The sequence below is a fragment of the Tursiops truncatus genome, chromosome 1, assembly GCF_011762595.2.
Source record: "Tursiops truncatus isolate mTurTru1 chromosome 1, mTurTru1.mat.Y, whole genome shotgun sequence".
NCBI classification, from domain to species: Eukaryota; Metazoa; Chordata; class Mammalia; order Artiodactyla; family Delphinidae; genus Tursiops; species Tursiops truncatus.
The window spans coordinates 47,054,227-47,082,000 of record NC_047034.1 but is presented as its reverse complement, the minus strand read 5'-3'; the positions used below and the strand labels follow the sequence as shown (position 1 = coordinate 47,082,000).

Sequence of the window (27,774 nt, the reverse complement as noted above, 5' to 3'; positions counted from 1 at the left end):
GGTGACATGCCAGACATTCCTTCTGAAAGCAATTCTATTTGGTAGGTTGGGGTGGAGAGATGACAGTTCTGTGAGGTGATTTACACAGCATGCAAAAAAAAAAGTCCCCTGGAGGATGACGGAACTGCAAAAGAAACAATGGACAAAGGGGACTTCCAAGGCCTCAGCCTTCCCGGTCATGCCCTGGGGAAATGCTCCATACCTTTCCATCTCTGTTCAGAGAACTTCTGCATAGAACCTTATCCCCACTGATACCAGGGGTTACACTCTAGATGAACGTGACTACTTTGGAAAAGATAAGAGGAAATTCTAAGTGCTGACTTCCTAGGACAAAAGTCCAAGATGGGTTTAAAATTCATGCTCCTAAGCAAACAGTTCAGAAAGGCATCTCTTTCCTTTTGTAAATTGCTGAAACGGACCTGCAGAAGAGGGATCCCTAAATCAACTACACTTCAGTAAAATAAATTAAAACACAAAAACAAAAAGTGGAAGAGGGGTCTCCCTGCAATTCTTGGGTGGTATTTCTGCCTGAAGGCCTGAGATGGCCTTCTGCTCGAAGCTCTTTGGAGCTTAATAGAAACAGCAAGACGTCGGGTCTGGAATCTGTGCTCTGGCTTGTTACAATTTATGCAGTCACTGTTGTGTTTCTAGTTCTGTGTTTGAGTTTGCACATTTGAATTAAAGTATTATCTTAATTATAAAATAGCTTTTTTTGAGATTTTTTTCTTGATTTTTTAAAAATAAATTTATTATTTTTGGCTACGTGGGGTCTTCGTTGCTGCACGAAGGCTTTCTCTAGTTGTGTCGAGCGTTGCGGTACGTGGGCTTCTCATTGCGGTGGCTTCTCTTGTTGCGGAGCACGGGCTCTAGGTGCACGGGTTTCAGTAGTTGTGGTGCACGGGCTTAGTTGCTCCGCGGCATGTGGGATCTTCCCGGACCAGGGCTTGAACCCGTGTCCCCTAAATTGTCAGGCGGATTCTTAACCACAGCGCCACCAGGGAAGTCCTGAGATTTTCTCTTATTTTTTCTTTTTGTGGTACACGGGCCTCTCACTGTTGTGGACTGTCAACCACTGTGCCACCAGGGAAGCCCTTTCTCTTATTTTTTAATACTAGTTTTATTGAGGTATAATTTATAGACAATCAATTTTACCTGTTTTAAGTGTACAATTTGATTACTTTTGACCACATTCATATTTCAGAATATTTCCTTCATGCCCTCAAAATTATCCTCACACCGCATTGCAATCAGTTCCCTACTCCTGGTAACCACTGATCTGTTTTTTTTCCTTGTAGTTTTACTTTTTCTAGAATTTCATATAGATGGAATCATATAGAATCTGGTCTTTTGTGTCTGGCTTCTTTCACTTAGCACAATGCGTTGAAATATATTCATGTTCTGTAAGTATTAGTAGACCATTCCTTTTTATTGATGAATAGTATCAAGATTTTATTTTACTTTTTTTGTGTAAAAATACACATAACATAAAATTGACTGATTTTTGTCTGAATTTGAAAAAAAAGATTTATTTGGGTCATATGGAAAAGCAAATAGATTTTTGTTGCCTTTTCTTTTTTGTTTTCACAAAGGGCGTATGCGTTTTTTTTTGTTTTTTAAAGATGTTGGGGGTAGGAGTTTATTAATTAATTTATTTATTTTTGCTGTGTCGTTTCTGTGAGAGGGCTTTCTCTAGTTGTGGCAAGCGGGGGCCAATCTTCATCGCGGTGCGCGGGCCTCTCACTATGGTGGCCTCTCCGTTGCGGAGCACAGGTTCCAGACGCGCAGGCTCAGTAGTTGTGGCTCACGGGCCTAGCTGCTCCGCGCCATGTGGGATCCTCCCAGACCAGGGCTCGAATCCGTGTCCCCTGCATTAGCAGGTAGATTCTCAACCACTGCGCCACCAGGGAAATCCTTTGTTGCCTTTTTGAAAAGCATGTGTTAATTGAAGTTAATCATAAGGATATATTCAAATCCATCTTACCTTTATATTTTCTCTGAAATATAAGAGTCCATCCCCACCCCTACCCATGACTTACTTAAAATGAAGTTCTAAATGGAAAACTTTTGAAACATTAGGCAGGTGAATCTGAATGTGAAGGAAATTTCCAGATATGTAGCAAAAATACAAATTAATTAACTTCTGAGTAAATGTTTGTAATCAGGACATGAACCTGGATTAGACCAAGTGTTTCACAGACGTTTAAAATTCTGATGGAATAATCAATTAGTAGAAGAGTTAAAGCAAAAAAAAAAAAAAAAATCCCATCTTTCTCTATGATATTTGTTAGTAATTATAACAAGGAAAAACTGATGGTGCTCAGTGATAATAATAGCAACAACTGTTATTATTATTATTACTAGTATTATTATAGCTTACTTGTATAATGCATATTATATGCCTGGTTCTGCTCTAAGCACTATATAGGTCATTAACTCATTTAATTTTCCCAACAAATCTACTAGGTAAGTATTCTATTATTATTGCCATTTTACAGGTGAAGAAACTGAGGCATAGAGAAAACTAAATAACCTGCCTTGATGAGTGATGAAGCAGCCAGGATTTGGCTCTGGGAATCTATCAGCTCCAGAGCCTTGACTTTTGACCTCTAGAGCATTCTTAACCACAGAAATGCACTAACGAAATGTTCAGATTGGCAAAGGGAGTTGATACTGTCCCTGAGGGAGGTAGGAAATTAAGCCAGAGCAGAGGTTGCAAGCCTGAGCCAGACAGGTTGTTCAGGTATGTGAAGAGGCCCAGAATAAGGCAAGGAGAGGAGGTAGGAACTGAGAAACACTGGAGCATTCTGTTCACATAAAAGAGGCTACTATTGGCCTGGTATCCAGGGGCCTGCAGCCCGTTTTCTACCCCAGGTCCAGATGACCCCTGGGACTCCTTGCAGAGCTAACATGTTAGGAAAATCAGAAGTATTTGTTCAAAGTTCATTGTGACTTAGCTTTACTGATGTGGGCCAAGAGTCCACAGCCTGGTGGGGTTATAACAGAGATGTTGATAAATAACCATTGACTACATATTGAATTCATTCAATATTGTGAATTTGTCTTTTTTATGGTGCCTTTTTTTTTTTTCTTTTAATCAGACTGCACGGCAGAGGGCAATATCCATGGCGCTTTTTTTTTTGGTGGGGGGAACGTATATATATATATTTATTTATTTAGGCCAAACCCTTTGGCTTGTGGGATCTTAGTTCCCCAGCCAGGGATTGAACCCAGGCCCTCGGCAGTGAGAGCACGGAGTCCTAACCACTGGACCTCCAGCGGATTCCCTTTTATGGTGCTTTTTAATCTGACCTAACAAAGAGCTTATGGACTTGAAACTAGATTGCCTGATTTTGAAGCTTGGTTTTGCCATTTACAAGCAGTGTGACTTCGAGCATGTTGCCGATCTTTCCATGTCTTTCCATGCATCTTTCTTTTTCTCATCTGTGAAATGGGGAAATTAATAGTACATCTGTTTCATAGCATTGTTTTGAAGACTGAAGGGTTATGTACAAAAGATTTACAACAGTGATGGCAAATAGGTACTGGATATTTTTTAGCTATTATTATGACTCTCCAAAAATGATGGTAGCTGGAAATGACCTGTTCCAACTTTTGAAATATAATAAACTATAGTAATCTGTACTAAAATGAAATTCCCTTCAAGACTTTACTTTGCAGGGCTCTGCTTCTTGTTCCTGCAGGGCTGGGGGGCATTGCCCATCACTGATGGGTAGGCGTGCAAGGAACAGACAACTCAGGGACATGATTTCAGCCTCTACAATGCACCAGATACTAGAAGGGAAAATTCTAAATACCTGGTCTCTGTGACCTGAAACTTCAGCAGTAATCAGACACAATGAGTTTGGGGAGAGAAGATGGCAGCCACCTCTTTGAATTAGTGCCACCAGCCTCCCTAGGGAAAGGGACAATGTAGGATATACCACTTGCAGTTTCTTACTCACCTAAGACAATGGACTTGGTTGATACCCACAGTTGGACTCTACAGATATTTTCTAAAGGGCCCATAGAGAATGGCATGAGAAACATGCTCTACGATGTAAAAAGAATATAAAATCTGGATCCTCTTTCTTATTCAATCCAACAGAACACTAATTGAGCACCAAGTGCACGCTGGATACTATACTAGTTGTTAGTGATACAGAATGGTACCTAGCCTAGTACCGACTGGTGGCAGGCCCACCAGTCAACAGATGACTTAATGAGTTACTAGGCCTGGTGAGCAAGAGGTGATGGGGACCCAGGAGAGGAACTTTGGTCCAGCCAGGTGATGGTGAGGCATAGAATGAGGTGTCACCAGAGTAGATAGGCTGGGGTAGGGCTACTGTAGTTCAGAGAGAGGTTGAGCCTAGGCTGGAGGGTAAAGGGGACCCTGTTGTGACTGTTGGACTGGCCTGTTTTCCCTGATGTCTTTCAGACCAGAGCTGATCACAGCTGCTGATTTATTTCTGAATTTGCACTCCTGAGACTGGGCCTCCCAGTTTGAGGAAGGGGCAGGCTGCTAGCTACCTCCGAATTCTGCCCTGGATCACCCTGGGAGAGAAGGAGGGCTCAGGGGATCCGGCACATTCCTCCAGAAGGATCCCTGGGCTGAGGCCTCTGCACCACACCCTCGGCCCAGGTCAGGTGTGCGCCCTTCTTGCGGCGAGGGGGGAGCCTGGCAGCTGGGGTGAGCGCTTCTACAGCTGCGTGTGTGCTGCGTGTTTGCTTCCCGAGGGCTGGGTTCTCCTTATTCACAGGTGAGTCACACCCTGAAACACACGCTCTCTTCCTGTCAGGACTGAGTCAGGTAGAAGAGTCGATAAAACCACCTGATCAAGGAAAAGGAAGGCACAGAGGAGCGCAGAGCGAAAGCTCCCAGCCGCGAGGCGCAGGGCAGCACCCCTGCAGCGGCTGATCGCGCGGCCCGGCCCGGCCATGCCTGCGCTCTGGCTGAGCTGCTGCCTCTGCTTCTCGCTCCTCCTGCCTGCGGCCCGGGCCAACTCCAGGACGCCAGGTGAGTCCCTTCCAGGAGGAACGGCGCAGCCCTGGGCTGGGGACTGGCCTTTCCCTGCAGACCGTGATGGCTGCACTCACCTCCGAGGAGCCCCACTTTGTGAGAATCTCTTTAGAGCTCCCTCCTCCCGCCCCATCTGGGGCTCCTCCAGAGATCTGTTTACAATAATATATATTATTTACTAATACTATATAAAGCTGTCTGATTTTAAAATAGGAAGCCAATAGGTCGTGCCAAACCAGGGTTTTCCTGGCTTTAAAATTGTTCCTTCTTGGTTGCTTTTTTGATCAAAGGGCTTCTGTTTGATCAGTAAGAGCAAAACACGTTGGTATATAAATTCTATTCCCAATGTGTGTTTTTACTGATGGGATTTTGGTGAGAATGCTTTCTGTGACTGTGAACCCCACAAAGATTGAAAAGGAATCTCTTCAGTCATCCTTCTGGTATTCCAGTTTCTTTGGGATGGAAAATGAGTTAAGAGTCTTAACAATGCTTTACTTTTGCATAACATTACTTTTTATAGTATTTTCACATAATATTCATTCAACAGGCATTTATTGGGCACCTATGTCATAGGTCATTTGATCTTATCTAGGGCACCAGTAGCTGTCACTTCATGAGAAGTTCAACTCCTATAAACAAAACTTTCTGGGCACCTAACAACGGTTTCCTGTATGCGTGTGTCAGCTATGACAACACATAAAGGGTGTTTTCCTTAAGTTTTACTTAGTGGTCACTTAGTTTTACCAATGATATTTGCCTGTGTAATGACCCCAAATTCTCAGGTTTATTTTTGCTTCTTGTATCCGATGGCATTTCAATAACTATCTCAATAGGTCCAAGAGCCATCTTCACACATGTGCATGTGTGAACATGAGACCAGGTTCATGGGTACATGGAATTATCTTAGATATTTCAATTATTACTTTGCAGTCTGGGTGATGCTGCCTGAATTGTATTTGAATGGCATGAATGTTTTAGCATGTGTTTGAATGCATTTGATAGTCTTTTGTTTTTTTCCTAAGATAATATTGGAATTATCTTACAACCCATCATCCTTGACTACCATTTAAAAACGACTTATGAAAATGTTCATGTGGGTTAGAATCCCTCAGAATAAATAACTGTAACCTAGTGAGAAACATCCTAAAAGTAAGAACAGTCTTTGAATATTAGAATTCAGAGGAACTGCTTATGGATCAACTACTAGAATTCCTTGGTTTAAAAAAAGAAAATATGGAAATGGATTTGCACAAAGCTACATAAACAACTACTGGCACTTGATCCAGTAGTTCTTAGACTGGAACATTAGGGACCACATTATAAAATTAACAAGGGGGGCTTCCCTGGTGGCGCAGTGGTTGAGAGTCTGCCTGCTGATGCAGGGGACACGGGTTCGTGCCCCGGTCCGGGAAGATCCCACGTGCCGCGGAGCGGCTGGGCCCGTGAGCCATGGCCCCTGAGCCTGCGCGTCCGGAGCCTGTGCTCCGCAACAAGAGAGGCCACAGCAGTGAGACGCCCGCGTACCGCAAAAAAAAAAAAAAAAAAAAAAAAAAGTAATAAGGGAACAAGTAACATATGTTTTATATAATGAGTAACTATTGAAGCAATTTCCTTTTTTGGTTGTAGCTGAGTGTATGTGTGTGCGTTAGCATTAGATAACAGAAACAAATATGTAGGGTGATGAATTGTTTAATAAAATAACTGTTTAATAAACTGTTTAATAAAATCAGACTCAGGAGGACAGTTTGGACTCTAACTTCTCAAGGATGGACAAGCTCTGAGTATTCCATCTACATCATTAAGTCAGAAGCAGTGTTTAAGCTCATTTCCAGACTTTCCCCTTCCTTAAAGACAGGCCACTTAAAAAACTAGGCTGCCTCCTCAAAGGGCTTCATTTGGGGCTCAATGAGAGTGTGAAAAATTTGTGTTAGGCTAGAGCACACATGCTTTCCCATTTATGGGATGCTGTGATGTGGTGGGAGTTGGACCGAAAGTATGGTGCTTGCCACCTCCCGAAGCGACCTGCATCTGTGCACCTCTGCGAGCCTAAAGCAGTGATATTTCTTCCTGGGTGTTCCCGTGCAGGTGAAATTATGGTGTTAGATATAATCAGAGTTGGTCTCAGCTAAAGCACAGGTTTTAGAGTCAGCCTGACCTGGCTTCAAAATTTGGCTGATTCACTTACTAGTCCCTTATTCGTAACCATTCAGGTTCCTCAGCTGCTTGGAGTCTGCTCTTTTCCTGTTAAGTGGAGGCCATAGTGCTGTGTATCCTTGCAGGTCTGTTGAAAGGATGAGATGTTACTGTAAAGTGCCTTAAAATGCCTAGAACCACGTTTCTTCAAAAGGTCTGATGCTGGGCTTCCCTGGTGGCGCAGTGGTTAAGAATCCACCTGTCAACGCAGGGGACATGGGTTCAAGCCCTGGTCTGGGAAGATCTCACATGCCACAGAGCAATTAAGCCCACGCGCCACAACTACTGAGCCCACGTGCCACAACTACTGAAGTCCGCACTCCTAGAGCCTGTGCTCCACCACAACAGAAGCCACCGCAGTGAGAAGCCCGTGCACCACAATGAAGAGTAGCCCCCGCTAGCCGCAACTAGAGAAAGCCCGCGCGCAGCAACAAAGACCCAATGCAGCCAGAACTGAATAAATAAAATAAATTAATTAAAAAAAAAAGTCTGATGCCAAAGTCTGATATAGTGAACTCAGATGCTTAGAGGTCATTAAGAAAGATAGAGACTCCCCTTCAGGAGTTCACAGTTGGTGTGAATGTAGGTGTAGCTCCAATGGTCTGGATCATAGTTCACTTGGGGAGGTGCGACTGGAGAAGGGAGATAGGAATGAGACTAGAAATGTAGCCAAGAATCTGGTGGTGGAGAGCCTTACGTACCAGTCTGTGCCATTAGGTTGGTACCCTGTAGGCAAAGAAGGGTTGCGGTTGCAGATGTTTTGTAAGTGGGGTGGGTGTGGTCAGATTCATGTTTAAAAGATCACTCACTTAAGGGCTTAGAGGATGGAGTTGAGCTAGGAGAGGCAAACAAACGGCCATTGCAATAATCCAAATGAGAGATGATGAGGGCTTACCTCATGGTGGTGGAATAGTAAAGAGGAAACAGATCACAGAGACATTTAGAAGGTAAAATTGGAAGAATTTGGTGATCCAATGAGTGTGTGCGTGTGTTAGGGATAATAGTAAGGGAAAATTGTGAGAAATGAGGAAGAGTCCAAGATGGGTCCGAGGCTTCAGGCTTGTGTAGTTGGTTAGACAGTGATGCCGTTAAAGGAAATGAGGACTATAGAGACGATCAGATTTGGGAACGAGGCTGGGCAATGGATGAAGTGAAGGAAGTGAGTTTCTGTGGGGATCTGTTGTATTTGAGATGCAAGTGGGGATGTCCAGTGAACAGCTGGAGCTATGATTTTGAAATTTAGAAGAAATTCAAACAACATAAAGTTGGGAGCCCAAAGGAGCTCCCAAGGAGATGGAAGGACAGTGAAGGAGAACAGGAGGAAGGGGCATTGAGGCTAGAGGAGAATCAGGAAAGAGGAGAGTTTTGTTAGCCCAAGGAAGAGTTTCCCCAATGTAGGAGTCATAAATGGTACTCAGAGGTAGAAATATGAATACACAAAGAGTGAGGACTAAGAGACAGTGTTGGATTCAGCCAGATAGGTTTTTCTTTTTTTTTTTTGCGGCACGTGGGTCTCTCACTGTTGCGGAGCACAGGCTCCAGACGCGCAGGCTCAGCGGCCATGGCTCACGGGCCCAGCCGCTCCGCGGCATGCGGGATCTTCCCGGACCGGGGCACGAACCTGTGTCCCCTGCATCGGCAGGCGGACTCTCAACCACTGCGCCACCAGGGAAGCCTCACCAGGTAAGTTTTGAAGCAATTGTTCGAGAATGGTGAGCTCAGAATCGAAGATTATTTAAATCACTAATTTAGTTTCTCCCATGTCCTGATGCTAGAAAAGAAGTGCTGTGGAGAGTGGAAAGGACCCCTGGAAAGGTTTACACTCTCCTAGATTCTGTTATTAAATTGTTGAAGTGGTACAGCATCATGTGTAGGGGTGCAGGCTCTGTAGTAAGACTGCCTGGGTTCAAATCCTAGCACTGTCCTTTACCACTTAAGGGATTGAGGTAAGCTACCTCACATGTTACTCGGTTTCCTCATCTCTGAGATGAGGGCAATAAATGATGGTGATTATTATATGTAAAGCATTTTGCACAGTGCCTAGTAAACACTCACTGTGTTCGATATTATTGTTATATAACTAACTGCTCTGCCAGTACTGAATGTCAGTATAATGCCTTTTGTGTTTTAAGTGGTAAAGTTTTGGAAGAGGCTCCTTTCATTAGTCCAGGAAAGGTGATGAGGAGCCCTTTGGCTCAGGCTGAAATGAACCCTAAGTTTTGCCCAATGAAACAAATGGAATTCCTGACAAGGAACCCAAAGCAGATTGGAATTTCAAGATTGGGTTTCATATCATTTTGCCTTTTGTCAGCCAGACCTCAGCACATATAGATTAAGCACATCTGTTACTCTCTAGAACATGCCCATGTATAAGATGACCCCGACATAAGATGATCTCTCGCTTCTCAATGGGAAGATCTCCCTCTCACACCATCAAAAAAAAAAAGAAAGGGGTTGGTTAACCTTTTTTTCTTTTGCCACACTGCACGGCACGCAGGATCTCAGTTCCCAGACCAGGGATCAAACCCATGCCCTCTGCAGTGCAAGCAGGGAATCTTAACCACTGGACCGCCAGGGAATTCCCAGTTTGGCTAACTTGGGTATGAAACATTGAGCAATATAGATGCATTGTTCGTGTGTCTCTTTCCTTTTAATTTAGTAAATTAGTTTTACAAACATATTTAAAGTCACATAATCTGTAAAATAATAACTTAGAAGTATTCATTTGTTCACTTACATTTCATGTAGTAATTATATTCAAATTCCATCTTTAATATTCCTAAAGCCACTTTAATGCAGTTTTTTCTCTACTTCAGACCAGGTGTCTTGAGACACAGCTCTATCGAGTTTGCTTTTGCTGCTGTCGCTGGAAAGTACACCATTTCAGAACATGAAAAAGATTTTAAAATTATCCCGAAGCACACACTGTGATCGTCACAGCATAATCATCTTGAAAGTCTTACTTATGGCGGCTTTCAGCACCCACAACTGTGGGATGATGAACAATTATGAGAATTATGTTTGATAGCTTGGCCTCCTTCTTGCTAATAAATACCTAAAGCATTGATTGAGGTCATTTCAGGTTAACATGGCTTCCCCAAATTATACTTTATTTTTAAAGTATTATATAACGAACTGCTCTCATGTAATATGAGAGATTTTGAAAAGACTTAAATGTGGCCTTATATTCACCTTATATTCTAGTATGTATAGTAAATGGGAGTATAGAATTGGGTTGGAGTGTAAGCTGGAGATTCCTATGTAAGCTTAAATTGTGAGTGCCCTGAACTGGGGGCAGCCACTGGTTTAGCTCCACTGATCCAAGAAGCTGAGGATGAATGTTGATTTGTGATCAGTGTTTATGGGAAAGTCAGGAGCATGAAATTAAGATGTTGAGGCCATCCTGGGAATATTTTTCCCATTTAAGTTCTTACTGGCTCAACTATATTGACATTTTTTTTTTTCCTAGAGAAATTTGCAAGGACAAGATTTGAACCATCTATTACAGACCAGTGTAGAAATAGGAGCTCCATAGATTCTGGAATACTCTAATTTAGTCACAAATTAGACCTAGCAGATTACTGAATCATTACTGGGCTGTGTTCTAATATAACCCCCAGGTACATGATGTAATCTTTGAATCACACCCAAACCCAAAAGCTGAGTCTCTTCTGTGTCTCTGGGTGACTGTATGTCTGTATATGTGCCTCCCCAACTAACATGTGCTTCCTTATGTCATGAAAGGAGAAAAGACTGGTTCTTTCTCTAACACTGATCATGTGAGGACTCCTGCAGTATCAGAGGAAGGTGGAGATCAATTGGGCAAATATACACATATCCTGGACTTCTTCAGGCTTGTTGACCACTTACAGAAACCCAACTGTTTCTTTTCCAGGTTTTATTTTTAATTCACCGTGTGAATATGGATATTCATATTCTAAAAAAAAAATTAAACGGCAACCAAATAATTTCCCACACTAACTTAAACATTAGAAAAATGATGAAATCTTCAGCTGCACTTATATGGGGTGTTTCTTACAAAAAGCTTTGCATGTTTCACCACTTTCTTCTCTTATTACAACATCATGGAACTAAATGAGAATGGCCCTTAAGGGTTCTCTACAGGAGCTTCTCCTTTTATAGTTAAGGAAAATGACACTCAGAGAGGCAAAGCAACTGTCCAAATTCTCATGGTTGGTTATAACAGAGCTGGGCTCCGGCATGCATGACCCTCATTTATAGACTGGAAAATTGAGGCACAGGAAAATGATTGCCTTGACCAGAGCCAGGCAGTTAATAACAGGATCAGATTTCAATTGCTAGTTTAATTTTCTTTAACAAGATATCCCCTTGGCTTGTTTCTCATTCTTTTAAAGAATTTTCATTGAAATCAATTTTCAGACCTGATGGAATCTTGATGTATTATAAGAACATCCCTTATGCTTCTAGATGGGACATCTCTTCAGACATCTCTATTTGTGTGAGTCAATAGAGTGGCCTTTCCTTTAAAACTGTCAGCGAACAGCAGGTTAGAACCAAGCACAAACTCCAGTCCCTGGGGCCCTGATAAGAGAACAGATTTCAGACTACCAAGTTTCCTCTTCTCTTTGTTCAACTCTGTTTATGGATCATCACACAGCTTGGAATTGACCAAGTGGCTCAGGACAGTTGAGGGACAGCAATAAGCCTTTCTGCTTCACCTGTCAATGTTTTGAATTTATTTATTTATTTATTTATTTATTTATGGCTCTGTTGGGCTTTGTTGCTGTGTGCGGTCTTTCTCTAGTTGCGGTGAGCGGGGGCTACTCTTCGTTGCGGTGCACAGGCTTCTCATTGCGGTGGCTTCTCTTGTTGCGGAGCATGGACTCTAGGCACACGGGCTTCAGTAGTTGTGGCTCATGGGCTCAGTAGCTGTGGTGCACAAGTTTAGTTGCTCCACGGCATGTGGGATCTTCCCAGACCAGAGCTCGAACCCATGTCCCCTGCATTGTCAGGCAGATTCTTAACCACTGCGCCACCAGGGAAACCCCTGAATTTATTTAAGCATCGTTGTGTCCAGAGGTATTTTCTCTCTCTGCTGGAGACTATTGGTATATATTTTGAAGTCTTTCAGTTTCACGGCCAGAGCATTGACCATTAAGCTTCATACATATTTACTGCTCTTTCAAATCACTGCCCGTTTTGCTCTTGAATAAAGGAAACTCCTAATGTTTAAAGATAATTTCTCATTTCAATAGGCTGGTCTACTTTGTGAGAGCAGCGGATCCAACAGCATCCCAAAGCTGCCGCTCTTGCCTCATCCAGGGCATTGTACGTGGGACGTGGTAGGAGGGGGTCTTCATGTGCTGAGGTCTGAGGGGACAGAACCCAGGCCACAGATGACCTAGCGTGGGAAACGACAGCAGAGCAGCAGCCCATTTGTCCGACTGGGATGCAGGACACGTTGCTCCCACTCCCTGCTGGAGGCTTCATGGTCCAAACTCTTCTTAGAATATTTGTTACTTCTCTTTATGGATAGATGAAAATGGCTGGGCTCCTAAAGACCATTTAATTCATTCTTCTGTCTTTAAGCAATACAATTTTAATTTATTATTTTCAAATGGATCTTTTTTCAGCAATGAATCTTTAAGGAAGGTCTTATAAATGCATTCCATACTTTTTCCAACATTGTAATGTACATGGATTACCACGTTCTTTTGGCAAAACTAAGAACTCTAGAGGTGCGTGGTAAGCACGCACATACCTAAATGTGTGTGTCTTTGTGAAGGAATGTAGTGATAGCAAAAAATCTGTGGCTAGTCTCCTTGTACAAAAATGTCTTGTTCATAAAAGCAGTGAAAGGTTTAAAGAGGAAGAATCATTAGGTAACTTTTTTTTTAAGGAGCCAACAAAACACAAATTGAAGCAATTGAAAAACCACATTTAATGTATACTCCGAAAAGCATTTCAGGACAAATCAGAATTGCCTTTTAAACTTTTCTTTATTCAGACTCGTCATACATGATTTCTTTCCTTTTGGTCCTCATTGCTTCAGGGGCCACCTCTAGCTGTCCTGGACTCTCTAATGTCCTTTACTTCAGCTGCTTCTTAAAGGGGCATATGACACCTTTTCCTGGGCCATGTAGCAAGTGCTCAAAGAACACTATGCTCTTTGATTAACAGTCAGATGTGCTTTCTGTATTGGGATGCTTTTCTTTACAGATGATCTCATGGAGATATAGAAATTTCTACAGTAGTTTCTGTGGTCAGAAGGGTGTAGGGTTACATGCGGTGATAGAATCCTCACCGCGATCACACCCTGTAGCTGACACCAGCTGTCTTGGAGTCGAGCCCTTAAAGACGCCGGGTGTAAGAGAAGGGAGCCTCTCCTGTGTCCCTTGTGTCCTAACCTTCTCTTCCCTCTCACCTTTGCTACTCAGACAAAAATTGGCATCCCCAACCTCTCTGTTAACTGGGGCTTCTTTCCCTCTCCCCACTGTCTGCCTGGGCCCCGGTGGGGTGTTAGGGAAGACATCTCCAGGTGTGGTCTCCTGGTCTAGTCCCCACCAGGCTGAGTCATCCACAGTCCACGTGTGCCATTTCTAAGTCTAGGTTATAATAAAATGTGCTATGAACTCTTGATGAAAATAGGTGATGGCTTTTAAGCCATAGTCATTCAAAAGGAAAATGTGGTGATCTGAGTTTCATTGACTCTTGATGACTTAGAGTTGAAAAGATTTGTCCGTGTTCTAGCCTTCAAAATTGCCCATGCGATTAGAACACTGACCTCTGTTGTTCCTCTCCTTAGAGCACTTCACGTCGCAGGCTAACTTGCAATGCTTGGACATTTACATGTCCAGGGAAACAAACCATCAGGCAGGATAGGGCACCGGTGGTCCTGGCTGTGCTGCCCTAAAAGACAGCTGTGAAAAATGTGAGGCAGAGAAAGGAATTCAGTTAAAAAACTCTTAGCGAGGAACGTGCCATTTCAGTTTCCTTATTCTATTTAGAAAACATATTGTGACAGACCTGAAGAATCTGAAACTGGAAGCAGTCACACATCAAACCATAAAATTCTAGATCACTTTAAATGATGAAATGTTCAGATTTTGTTTTAAATTATTTACCCAGGGGCTTCCCTGGTGGCGCAGTTGTTGGGAGTCCGCCTGCCGTTGCAGGGGACGCGGGTACGTGCCCCGGTCCGGGAGGATCCCACATGCCGCGGAGCAACTGGGCCCGTGAGCCATGGCTGCTGAGCCTGCGTGTCTGGAGCCTGTGCTCTGCAACAAGAGAGACCGCAATAGTGAGAGGCCCGCTCACCGTGATGAAGAGTGGCCCCCTTGGGCTTCCCTGGTGGCGCAGTGGTTGAGAGTCCGCCTGCCGATGCAGGGGACACGGGTTCGTGCCCCGGTCCGGGAAGATCCCACATGCCGTGGAGCGGCTGGGCCCGTGAGCCATGGCCGCTGAGCCTGCGCATCTGGAGCCTGTGCTCCGCGGCGGGAGAGGCCACAGCAGTGAGAGGCCCGCGTACCACAGAAAAAAAAAAAAAAAAAATTATTTACCCAAGCTGAGAAACATATTAAGCTTTGGAAAGAAAAATCCCATGGAGGAGGTTTTAAATCTTAAAAAGTATGAGCATTTTCATCTTTTTATTATAATTTAAGAAAAATACTCATCTTGTCATCCTGAGTATCTCTGATTTGGAGGTAATTTCAACAATTGCTTTTCTTCTGAAAATGAGCATCTGTCAGGTTTTTTTTGAGTATACTATTCTCACCTTTACTTTTAGTCACCATTTTCTATCTAGTTATTTACATTTGGACTTCCTAATGAAGGGCCTCATTGTAGCTGACTTCCTGGAGGGGAAGTTTGCTATCTTTGAGCAGAAAAGGTTGTCAGTGTACATGAGGCCAGTTCTTTGACTCAGAGGAAGGGAATGAGATCTAAATAATAATAAATTAACATTGAATTTTTAGCATAACTTCTTTGAACAAACCAAAGGTAAGAGAATGGTTGAGGTTGGGTAGCCCCAATCCACATCTCCCCACCATGATGCTTGTCCTCTGCAGCAAGAATTTTAAGAAACAGAGGAAGTCAAGACCTAAAATGAAATATAAGTGAAATGAATGGCAGAGAGATGAGGAGGTCCCAGTGGGGAGTGTTTTGTGAAATTAGGCTGGAAAAGTAGATAGGATTAGGCCGTGAAAGTCTTTGTAGGCAATGTTAAGGCGTTCTGGTCTTTATCCTAAAAGTAAAGGAAAGGCGTCAGAGAATTTGAAGCAGGGAGGTATTGGTAAAATTTGTATTTGGAAAGGTTTTTCTAACTACTGAGCGGAGGGAGGCAAGAGAAGTTGCGGGGGATCCGCAGGCAAGCGGTGGCTGGGGTTTGGTGTAGAGTGGCCATAGTGGAGATAGAGTTGGGTGGACTTGAGCTATGTAGACAGTTATGTCAATAAAGTTGGGAGTTGAATAGAATAGAGGCAAGCGAGAAAGATGGAGACCCTAGAAGGATAGTTCCCAGCTTTCTGACTTGAAGGGCTGACAATCACAAGTTTGGTTTTAAACATGTTTTGTGTAAACAGCTTTTGAGACAATCAGCTGGAAATGTAAAGTGGATGACTGGGCATCAGGGTCTAGAGTTGAGAATGAATTCTGGGCCGGGGAAGTATCTTGGTATGTCAATACCCGTCGTGGTTATTGAAGCCCTTGGTTTGGATGAGAGAGTTCTTCAGTGAGAGGCATGGAGATTCAGGACTGAGCCTTGAGGAGCACCAACACTTCGAGTTGGGGCAAGGAGAGGATCCCGCAAAGGCTTGGATGGCGCAGGGGGTGAGGGTCATAAGCCAGGGGGAAGTACAGTACAGGACAGCATCGTAGTATCCAAGGGAAGAGAGTTTCAAAAAGGAAGGAGAGAGAAAAACATTCAATGTCTCAGAAAGGGAATGCAGGGCACAAAATACCAGAAATGGAACACCTTTCCCCTAAATAAGGAAGAGAATTGAGCACTGTTTCTAGTGGTTTCTACGTGGACTCATCCACAGGAGATTATGGGCAACTTATTATCAACTTGCTGCTGTTTCACTAAATCAGTATTAGTGCACTGAGCAGCTGACATGGCGGCAAGAACAGCAAAGCTCAACGTAACGGCAGCCAGCACACGCTGTCAGGTTCAAACATGATGATCAGATTCCTAGCTCCTGAGATAGTCCCACACAGCAGCCAAGTACACTACCTGTCAAGGCTGCCTGATCACGGCAAACTGATCTCATGGTCTCACGCCTGCCTCCTCCCCTCGCCCCTCCTCCCGCGCAGCCCTAGGCGTGCTGCCCTTTGAGATGGCAGCTCCGGGCTCACACACAGAGGACAGGCAGTCCTGGCACAGAAATAGTTCATCCGGTGAGAGCAGCAACCTGAAAGTCTCAGACAACTCGTTCTAACAAAAGTATCACATCCCTCTCACAATTCTTTCTGTTCTCATCTCACCATGTATTTTTTGGGTACAGACATTAGTTATTTTACACCGAATGCCATATATGTAGACAATGAAAACTTTATGTATTGTGTTGAGAAAATTTCATATTGGGTCCCTAGGGTCCTGGGAGATTTCTGTAAGTTCCAGTTCTTGTTTGGCTTTTCTTAGAGTCAGACTGCCTGCTTTCCTTCCTTCTTTCCTTCCTTCCGTCCTCCCTCCCTCCCGTCCTCCCTCCCTCCCTTCTTTCCTCCTTCTGTCCGTTCTTCCATCTATCCTTCTAGCTAACCAATCCTTCCAGCCAGCCATTTATCCACCAGTTACAGTCTCAAGCCCTGTACTAGGTACCATGGGGTACAAAAGTGAGAAATGCTATAGAGGAAGTAAGTCATGTACACAAATAGTGATGACTCAGGCTCTAAAGTGATAAGTGCCAAGAGAGAGGTGGGGATGAAGACCTGTGGGCATCCAGAGGGAGGCGCTCTTAAAGGGTTATCAGTAGAGACCGAACACCAATTTACGTTCCTAACATTTAGGGAGGGTGTGAGCAGGGAGCGCCCAGGCAAAGAAAACAGCAAGCCTAAAGGCCCGAGGAGGGAAAGAGCTTGGTGCGTCCCGGGATTCGTGGGTGCGAGGGTCTATGTGTTGGAGTGCAGTGAACAAGAGCTAGAAAGAGGACCGAGGTCCAGTTGGAGAGGTCAGCAGGGCCAAACCTTCAGGGTTTTTGAGAGGAGTTTGGATTTGAAATTTTGTCGTTACTGTTAGAACACTAAAAACATTGACGTTCCATCACACGAAGGTGGAAATTAGATCAGCTTGGTGAAAAGCAGAGCTGTGCTTTTCTACATGTAGAACAATAGAAAGAGGACCTGCTTGTACACAATTGACCATACGAATGCCAGATTGTTGAAGCGTTCTCGTAATTGCTTGTAATGTTTCCTCTGGGGAATTTAAAATGAGGTCTTGATGAACTGCAGCCACCGATGCTGATCATACCAAGACCTTGCCCCGAGCACAACCCTAGGAAATATTTTCAGTTTCCTTTCATTCTCGGAAGGATACAGCTTGGAAACAGCCTTTGCCCCGGAGCTTCCTGTCCTGACCCGTTAGAGTGGTGTGTTTGAGCGAGGGTGGGAGTGTTAGGTGAGCCTGAGGCAGTCCACACACGTTGCTGCATTGTTTGTAGAGTTTCCAACTCCTGGATCTTCCTGCTGGTGGGGAGCGTGGGTGGTGGTGGGCAGATCGGCCTGTGTCTGGCTGCCCGGCAGTCTTTTCTAAGAAGCACCTTGAGGGTCGGTGATGGTATGCTATTATAGTTATTATGATAATAAATGCTTAAGTGCCAAAGAAGCAGTATACATTGGAGTCAGACACAATTACCGCCCAAGCTTTACTAGACTGAAGGAAATACATGAAAATCAGTAAAAGGATTCGGTTTCTGCAGGGCTTGAGGTGAACTTGAAGAATCTCGCTCCTTTAGCTGTGGAGATCATCCCCGCTGACAGGGCAAGGATTTAATGAAGGAGACTGAGGGAGTGGAGAGAGGATAAGACAAAACCTTGAAGAGATGTCCCTAATTTGGAAAGAGTACCATACAAATGAATATTCAAGTAAGAGTAGTGGGTAGGACCTGGCTCCTATGATACAAAGTTCAGTGAAACAGGGAGAAAGATCCTGCTGCTTTTAATTCCTAGACCCTGTAAGGCTTCAGGTCTATTCAGGGTCTGAGTCTGATTTGTTTCTATATTTTCTGGTACAGTGATAGCTTCATGCCAGGTCCTGGACCCGTGCCTGTCCATGGTGAAGTGAGGAAAACAAGGGTAACGTGATGAATATATGACAAAGCCCAGTAAATGTCAAATAAGTATATATTTAATGTCTTATTTGACGAAATAAAACATTACAACTCCCTTTATTGAAATCTTGCTGGCTCAGGGCTATAGAAATCTTGCCGGCTCAGGGCTTCCCTGGTAGCACAGTGGTTAAGAATCCACCTGCCAATGCAGGGGACACAGGTTTGAGCCCTGGTCTGGGAAAATCCCACATGCCGTGGAGCAGCTAAGCCCGTGCGCCACAACTACTGAGCTTGCACTCTAGAGCCCGCGAGTCACAACTGCTGAGGCTCGCTCACCTAGAGCCCGTGCTCCACAGCAAGAGAAGCTGCTGCAATGAGAAGCCCGCACACTACCATGAAGAGTAGCCCCGGCTCGCCGCCACTAGAGAAAGCCCGCGTGCAGCAATGAAGACCCAACACAGCCAAAAATAAAAATAAAATAAAAAAAGAAAGAAATCTCACTGGCTCACGAAGTCCCAGTGTCCAAAATGAATGAAATAAATGTACGTCTCATTGAGAACAGAAGGAAGGAGAAAAAGGAGGAAGAATCAGTTAAACAAAATCTATCAGTGAGGTCCTTTGGAGAGAAAGGGGATTTATCCAGAGAGGGAAAGGAAAATCTGCAACAAAATGACAGGTGAATAGTTTGATACATTTGTTATAGAAATAATTCATGATAATTTATTTTTTTTAAAATCTATTGAAGTATAATTGATTTACAATGTTGTGTTAATTTCTACGGTACAGCAAAGTGACTCAGTTATATGTGTGTGTGTGTATATATATATATATATATATATATATATATATATATTTATTTATTTCCATTATGGTTTTTCACAGGCTATTTTTTTTTTTACATCTTTATTGGAGTATAATTGCTTTACAGTTGAAAACATCGTGCCTGATAGACAAATAGCCAAAGATCATGAACAGACAGATATCAAAGTAGAGATAAAATAGTAAAGCAGCATATGGCGCTTTTCAACCCTCCCTTCCTACTCACTTTACCCACCTCCAGCTACCTATTTCCTTTCACTGCTTTATGTATTTCTCCTTAACAAATATTGCTATCCACATATTCTCCCTATACTAGTTGACTTGTTTATTTTCTTTTCCTCCAATTCGCATGAAAACTCCATGAAGACTGGAACATCTATTTGTTTTGTCTACCTCTAAATCCCCAGTGCCTAGAACACTGCCTGGCATATAGATGCTCAATCTTTATTTATTGGATGAATGGACCTTGACAAATGATTCCCAGCAGACCCAGGACATGTCCAAGACCCCCATCTTTATACTTCCATCACTTGCTTTTGTGTCAAGGCTCCCTGATGGAAACTAGACAACATATTTATAAAATTTACAGCTGACCCCAAATTTGGAAGAATAGCAAGTAGATTACAAAATAAACATGAAAAAAAATTCTAGACATCAAATTGAACAAGGCTAAACATAAGGGAAGGAAAGTATAATCAAAAGCATTTTTAGCATATCCTCTTGTTTGAAAGTGTATTATAGGTGTGTATTTAGGTCTGTGAATCTAAATAAATCATAATATAAGTTACCAAGAAAGGCTATTTTCTGGATTGGGGTCGTATGGAGAAAAGTGTCCCCTCAATTAACAGGGAAGAGAGTAACTGCTAAATATTGGTATTTGTATTTTTTTTTAACTTTTTTTTTTTTTTTGGCTGCTGCCTCACAACATGCAAGATCCTTAGTTCCCCCAGCAGGGATCGAACCCGTGCTCCCTGCAGTGGAAGCATGGAGTCTTAACCACTGGACCGCTAATGAAGTCCCTGGTATTTTTTTTTTCTTTTTAAAAAATCTTTTAATTTTTTGGCTGCATTGGGTCTTCGTTGCTGCACACGGGCTTTCTCTAGTTGCGGCGAGCAGGGGCTACAGTGCACGGGCTTCTCATTGGTGGCTTCTCTTGTTGTGGAGCACAGGCTCTAGGCGCACGGGCTTCAGTAGTTGTGGCTTGTGGGCTCTAGAGCGCAGGCTCAGTAGTTGTGGCGCAGGGGCTTAGTTGCTCTGCGGCATGTGGGATCTTCCCGGACCAGGGATGAAACCCACGTCCCCTGCCTTGGTAGTTGGATTCTTAACCACTGCGCCACAAGTGAAGTCTGGTATGTGTAGTTTTTTTTTTTTTTTTTTTGGGGGGGGTACGCGGGCCTCTCACCACTGTGGCCTCTCCTGCTGTGGAGCACAGGCTCCGGACGCGCAGGCCCAGCGGCCATGGCCCACGGGCCCAGCCGCTCCGCGGTATGTGGGATCCTGCCGGACCGGGGCACGAACCAGTGTCCCCTGCATCGGCAGGCGGACTCTCAACCACTGCGCCACCAGGGAAGTCTCTGGTATGTGTATTTTTAAAGCTTGTCCAGACATATGGGGCCACGTGGAGTCCTGAAGATGGTAGAAACACATCTAGGGGTTTCCTGAAGTTCAAGAGAACGTTCATTCATTTGTTCATTAAAAATACCTCAAATACCTACCATGGACCGGGCACTGTGCCATACAGTAGGGCTTTATATTTCCTTCTCTAAAGCATGAGATGTGTTTTCAGCCTGTTAGAATAGCAGAGTCCAGTGCAAAGATTTGCCCTTGGACACAGCTTTATTTTTAAAAAATTTTAAAAATATTTTTTGGCCAACCTTTAAAAATCAGTAGATTTCATACCCAAAGCCAGACTTCTGTCTTTAAAAAACATAAGTGGAAATGCTGATTACAATAGGCATCATTCCCATGGGGCTACCATTGGCTGGGGCTGAAGTGCTGCTTCTTCCTTTAGCCCTTTTGTCAGCGTCCCCACTGCTCCCTGTTGCCTTGCTCCTGGCCTGACAGTGCCCTTTGGCAACGAATGTGTCCTGGTAGTGACTGGGCAGAAATCAGTCACAAAATAAAAAAGGCCAGGCACAAGCTGTAGGAGGCCCACTTTATTAAGCACAGTTGCGAGAATATTCTGGAATTTGAAAAATAGAGAGTTTTTTTTTCCAGCAGTGAGAATGAATAATAATTGCTCTTAGGAAAGTTAGTCTAAATTTGGGAGATGCTTTGAGAGAGGCCATGTTTCACATGCATCAAGGACAGAAAGGATTATTGCATGCCAAAGGAGCAAACTCTCTCTCCTCAGTCTCTGGGTGTGAATGTTTGGAAGATTCGACAGTGAGCCAAGTGCAGTGCAGCTAAGTGTTGAGCTCAGCGCAGCCTGGTAACTTCAGAGTCCCACAGGCAAGGCTGGAGAGAGTTTCTTCCTGGCATTTTCACATACTGCAGATACAGGCGGCCAATACATTCCCTAGGCCTGAGGCCCACAGGTCCCCTCACTCCAGCCTGCATAACCCTAGGCTTAAAGGGAAACCCATTTGAGAAGAGGAGGGTAGCTTAGCAATAGGTTTGTAGCTGAGTTCCAGAGTGGAGATGCTGGAAGGCCTCCCTTACTGGAACTCCAGTAAAGCCTCCAGTAAGGAAGGCCTCCCTTACTGGAACTATACTGCGTCTCCTTTGAAGGCTGTGAATTTAAAAGAGGAACAACAATTCTTGCATAGTAGAGCTTTAAAGGAGAAAGGACAGAAGGAGAGGGAAATGGTTAAAAAAAAGATTATAACAAGGTTATCTATTTTTAAAATAGTGCTCTAAAAATATATCATTTCCTTATGAAATTAACTACTACCAGCAAAAATTTGTTCTGAATAAAAAAGACACAATAGGGCTTCCCCGGTGGCGCAGTGGTTGAGAGTCCGCCTGACGATGCAGGGGACACGGGTTCGTGCCCCGATCTGTGAAGAAAAAAAAACAAAGACACAATGAAAAGTTCGTAATTATTTTGAGATTGCTCCCAAAAGTCATCCGGGGTAGCGAGGGCATTGGCTCAGTGTGTGACCCCGCTGGGTGACCTCACAGGTATCTCTGGCTGGTGAATTTAGCTCCTAATTGTGCCTAATGAGGTACCTGGTAGAAATTTCACAGCCCATGACAGCTGTGTGGCACATCTGTTAGAAATCCAAAAAAACAAATTGGTTACACAAACATTCTTTGGGAAAGATTCCAGCTTAGAACCAGTTCTGTGAAAAAGCCCTGGGAGTTTGAATTGAATGAAAACTTCATATGCTTTGAGTTTAATGAAAATGTTAGGCTCACCCATGGAATTATAATATCTGGTCCTGTTGCAAGCTGAGCTGTGCAAACCACACTTGAACTGTAATAAATTCTGGTCATTTAAAGAAAGATAGTGAAAATTAGAGTTTGTGCCTAGGAGGGGCATCAAGAAGAAATCATGACCTGGGAAATGGTTGAAAGTCTTGGAGGTGACAGGTCTCCAGTTTAACCTGAAGAAGAAAAGACTAAAGAGGGAGATGCTCTAACTATCTTCTTCTTTTTTTTTATATGTATATATTTTTTAACATCTTTATTGGGGTATAATTGCTTTACAATGGTGTGTTAGTTTCTGCTTTATAGCAAAGTGAATCAGTTATACATATACATATGTTCCGATATCTCTTCCCTCTTGCGTCTCCCTCCCTCCCACCCTCCCTATCCCACCCCTCCAGGCAGTCACAAAGCACCGAGCCGATATCCCTGTGCCATGCGGCTGCTTCCCACTAGCTATCTATTTATCTATCTATTATCTACGTTTGTTAGTCTAACTATCTTCTGATACTCAAGGACTTGGCTGATGCAGTACCTTGTAAAACAGTGCCTGAAGGAAACGTCTGATGAGTACATAAATAAATGGAGAAGAGAGTAGGTATGCCAGTGTGTGTGCCTGTGTGTGTGTGTGTGTGTGCGCGCGCACACGCACATGTGTGTGTGTTGTTTTCCAGGGAAGAACAGAACACATGGTAAAAATTACAGGAAGGGAGGCAGATCTAAAATTGCATAAAAATAATTTGTAATAACCAGTGCTGTTTAAGAAGGGATGGGACATCTTACTAGATTAGGAAGAATTCTAGAAGGGTCTGAGTAACTCTCTATGAGGGAGTTATAGAAAGAATACCTACATGCAGTGGCAAGCCAGCTCTTGGAGGCATAGGGATAACATAGAAAGGTGAGGGCATTGCAATTGGACAGACCTGGGAGCAATTACATCCTTGCCACTTAGCTGTGTGACCTTAGGTCAGACACCTACCCCCTCTAAGCATTCATTTCTTCATCTGTTGACTGGGGATAATTAAACCCATGTTAAAGTGTTACTGTGAGAATGAACTGAGCTGCTGGATATAAAGTGCTGGCTATAGAGTGGGCTCTGGATAGATGTTCTTGACTTTGCCTAGATTAGGTGGCATCCAAAGGCATAAGAGAGTGTTTTAGGAGCTCTTGCAAGGAAGCCACTTAGGGAAGTTCATCAGATATACTTAGTCACCCTTGCCACCTTTGTGCCTTCAGAGCTGACCCAGCTGCACAGGGCAGCTGTTCCATACATGTTGGTACATTTGCTGGCTTTTTAAAGTCAGTACTCTGGGTAAGTCATGGCCCTGGGCACTGCCAGAGACAGGCTATCACTGGGGTTGCGTGGCCAATGGAGACAGTGTGTCTGGGGGAAAGAAAGTGGGTTTTGGCATCAGACAGAGGTTCAAATCCCAACTCGCCACTGGCTCAAGTTACTTAACCTTTCCAAGCTGCATTTTTCTCATCTAAGGCAATGCCTATCTCTTGTGAGTTAGGGGTGAGATAGCACAGACGAAGGACTTGATGTTCTTTTCTCAGTGGGGTCCTTTCAACAATCCAGGGAGGCACATAATGGAGACTGCATTTCTGAACGAAGAAATAAGATTCAGAGAGCTGAAGTGATTTGCCTAAGCAATTAGTAGAACTGGTATTTGATACCATTCTTTTAACGTCAAGGCTCATCACCTTTTCCAAACCATGGCTGACACATTTCTTGAGCATCTGCTGTGTGCCAGGTACAATACTAAGGATTTCCCCTGTTACCTCACTGGTGGTTTCAGTCCCACATGGAGATGTTAGTCACTCCATGAATCTCTTTGGAACGTGCACAGGGTAAACTTTCCTAGGCACTTGGGGAAAGTCATTCTTAATGGAACTATGGTTCTTTTTGACACCTGGCTTTGGGAGAGACACTTATGGCAGTGAGAGGGGAGGAAATACCTGTCCAGACAGTCATATTAGCGCCTCAAGAAAAGGGAACTCTCCTACACTGTTGGTGGGAGTGTAAATTGGTGCAGCCACTATGGAAAACAGTACGGAGGTTCCTCAAAAAACTAAAAATAGAATTGCCATATGAGTCAGCAATCCCACTCCTGGGAGTATATCTGGACAAAACTATAATTTGAAAAGATACATGCACCCCTATGTTCATAGCAACACTATTTACAATAACCAAGATGTGGAAGCAACCTAAATGTCCATGGACAGATGAATGGATAAAGAAGATGCAGTACATATACACAATGGAATATTACTCCACCATGAAAAAGAATGAAATAATGCCATTTGCAGCAAAATGGATGGACCTAGAGATTATCATACTAAGTGAAGTAAGTCAGACAGAGAAAGACAAATACCATATGATATCATTTGTATGTGGAATCTAAAATATGACACAAATGAACATATCTACAAAACAGAAAACTACTCACAGACATAGAGAACAGACTGTGGTTGCCAAGGTGGGTGGGGAGGGATAAACTGAGTTTGGGATTAGCAGATGCAAACTATTATATATAGAATGGGTAAATAACAAGGGCCTACTGCAGAACACAGGGAACTATATTCAATATCCTGTAATAAACCAACCATAATGGAAAAGAATATGAAAAAGAATACCTATATATGTATGTATAACTGAATCACTTTGCTGAACACCAGAAAATAACAGAGCATTGTAAATCAACTATACTTCAATAAAATAAATTTAAAAAAAATATTTGCTCCTCAGCCTTGATCATCCCTGGAGGGACGGATGCTAAGGGTCCTGAACAGATGACACCACCGGCTCTTACACCGTCGTGCCAGAGCGCACAAGCTGGCAGTTCTCAGGTCTTCTCCAGCTCATAGACTTGTACTATGGGGTTGCACAGAATTTTAAAAATGAATTCCTTGCAAATATTTAAATCAGGACTTTTCACGTAGAAACACATAATAAAGATTTGGGGTTTCTCTGGAGGAGTCGGTAACACCGTCTGGCAACACTGACCTCATGTTCTCTCGTGTTCTCCCAGGCAACACCTGACCAGCACTGCTTCCTTAGGTAAAGCGAGAACTCTCTCCATCATCAGGTGGCGCATTTGACCCCCTTACCTTCTGCCGTTGAGCAGTTTGAATTCATATGTAGTACCCTGGGCATCATTTGTATTCATAATAGTAAAACGCCCGGGAGGATTGCCCCCGACTTGTTTCCTGCTGACGATGTCTTTTTTTGCCCTGACCCTAGTCTGTGATTGCAGTGGGAAGTCCAGGCAATGTGTGTTTGATGAGGAACTTCACAGACTGACAGGAAATGGATTCCGCTGCCTGCACTGCAGTGACAACACGGGTGGCGTTCACTGCCAGAGGTGCAAGGAAGGATTTTACCGCCAGAGAGACAGAGACCGCTGTTTACCCTGCAATTGTAACTCCAAAGGTAGATGGATAAAGGGGGAAAGAAAGAGGGAAGGGGGAGGGAAGAGAAAGGGGAGGGTGTGAGGGGGAGGGGAGAGAATGGGGAGGGAGGGAGGGGGAGGGGAGAGAATGGGGAGGGAGGGAGGGGGAAGGGAGAGAATGGGGAGGGAGGGAGGCAGGGAGAGAGACAGAGCAGGCCAAGAAGGAGATGTTAAATTTCTAGAACAATTGGGAAGATACTGTTCTTTTTAGCAAGTTCAATCTGAAAGGAAATATGTTTTTCTTAAGTCTGGGTTATAGGAACCAGCTGTGGTCTTTAGGGTACATTAGTTTGAATTCTAGTCCCAAGAGAGACACGCGATTACTTTCCTGGCAGATAACAGTCTGTGACCTGGGAACAAAGAAGCTTGCACTCTTCCAGTGATAGTTCTTCATATCCATAACTGTCCCTTTGACCGACCTCTCAAAAAATAAGAGATTAGAAAGATTTGTTTCTGGTGGTGTGCTGGGTGCTAGCAATATGAAGTGATACTAATAGAAGAGACAGACAAATAAATAGGCAGATTAGAGTCATTCACAGGGTTGTGAACAAGAGAAAACAGAACAACAAATAGGAAGCACCTAACAGGGTGGCTGGTTCATAGGCGAGCCTGTTTTTTTGTTTGTTTTTTTAAAATGTATCACCCACTGCTGTATTCTCAGAACTATAGGTAGTTTTTGTGTACGCAGACGCACACATCCTGCTATATTCATCGTGGGCAGACAGTAAAGACAAGTTAGTAAATGTAAACAGGGAAAGAGAGGTAAATAAGTTGGGACTTTTTAAGACTACCTTATCTGTCTTTTATCTTCCTTGGTAGTATCTGTTTCTCCTCTTTGCCAGAAAGTGTTTAATAGCATAATATGATCAATATTAGTCTACCAAAAAGGTGTAGCCTTAGTGCAGGGCTGTGACTTAGTGTAGTTTTGTGGAGCCGTTTCTTAGCAGCAGCTGAAAGAGTCTAAAAATGGGCAGATTGTGGCCTAGCCATGACTTGCTGGTAGAGTGTGTCAGGGAGCCTTATAGAAAACTGGGGTGACCCTGTGTTGATACAGACCCATATACCAGCAATCATTCCCAGATTCTTCAGACCTGCTGCTATTATGTGGTTTAAGTCAGCTTTGTGGCTTTGACTCAGCATCCAGCATCCTTTGGGTTTAGCAGTTCTCCCTCTGAATCAAAGAACGTCGTAAAGAAAAATGATTCTACTTTAATGGGCATTTAACCTCTCTGAAGACCCTGTATCCCCTTAGGTTATGCAGCTTTGTTGTGAGTCACTGGAGTTGGGTCATCCCAGCAAAATAATCAGCGAGAATGTGATGAGAAATATAACTGGCTCAGCTGGAAAGCCTGGCCTGAAGACAAGGTTATTAGTCTCAGAATAGACAAGGAGCGTGAAGCCTAGCAAAGAGAGATGGTAATGAAGCTTTACCACGCCATCATTTCTTTTACACTGTGTAGTCCATTGCCCACCCAGCAACAGGGAGCCTGGCTCTTTCTTTTCTTTGGGGGAGTAGATATCTCAGACTCAGGGTGAACAGCCTAGTAGGAAGCAGTGGAGCCCAGCGATGATTTATATCTTGTATGATAGCTACCATGCATTACACATTTACTCTATGCCAGGCACTTTTCTAAATGCTTTCATCCAGTAATTAATTTAATCTTCACAAATAACCCTATGC

The 27,774-nt window shown here is 43.6% G+C and overlaps 1 protein-coding gene across 1 annotated transcript in view; it reads left to right on the top strand.

Moving 5' to 3' along the window:
* Positions 1–4,853: 4,853 nt before the first annotated feature.
* Positions 4,854–27,774, top strand: part of LAMC2 (laminin subunit gamma 2) — a 61,716-nt gene continuing 38,795 nt past the window's right edge. Inside the window, exons 1-2 of the mRNA XM_019952719.3 lie at positions 4,854–5,014; positions 25,886–26,074. Coding sequence (XP_019808278.2) covers positions 4,936–5,014; positions 25,886–26,074 — 268 coding nt within the window. The 5' untranslated portion in view covers positions 4,854–4,935. The remainder of the gene's footprint in view (positions 5,015–25,885; positions 26,075–27,774) is intronic.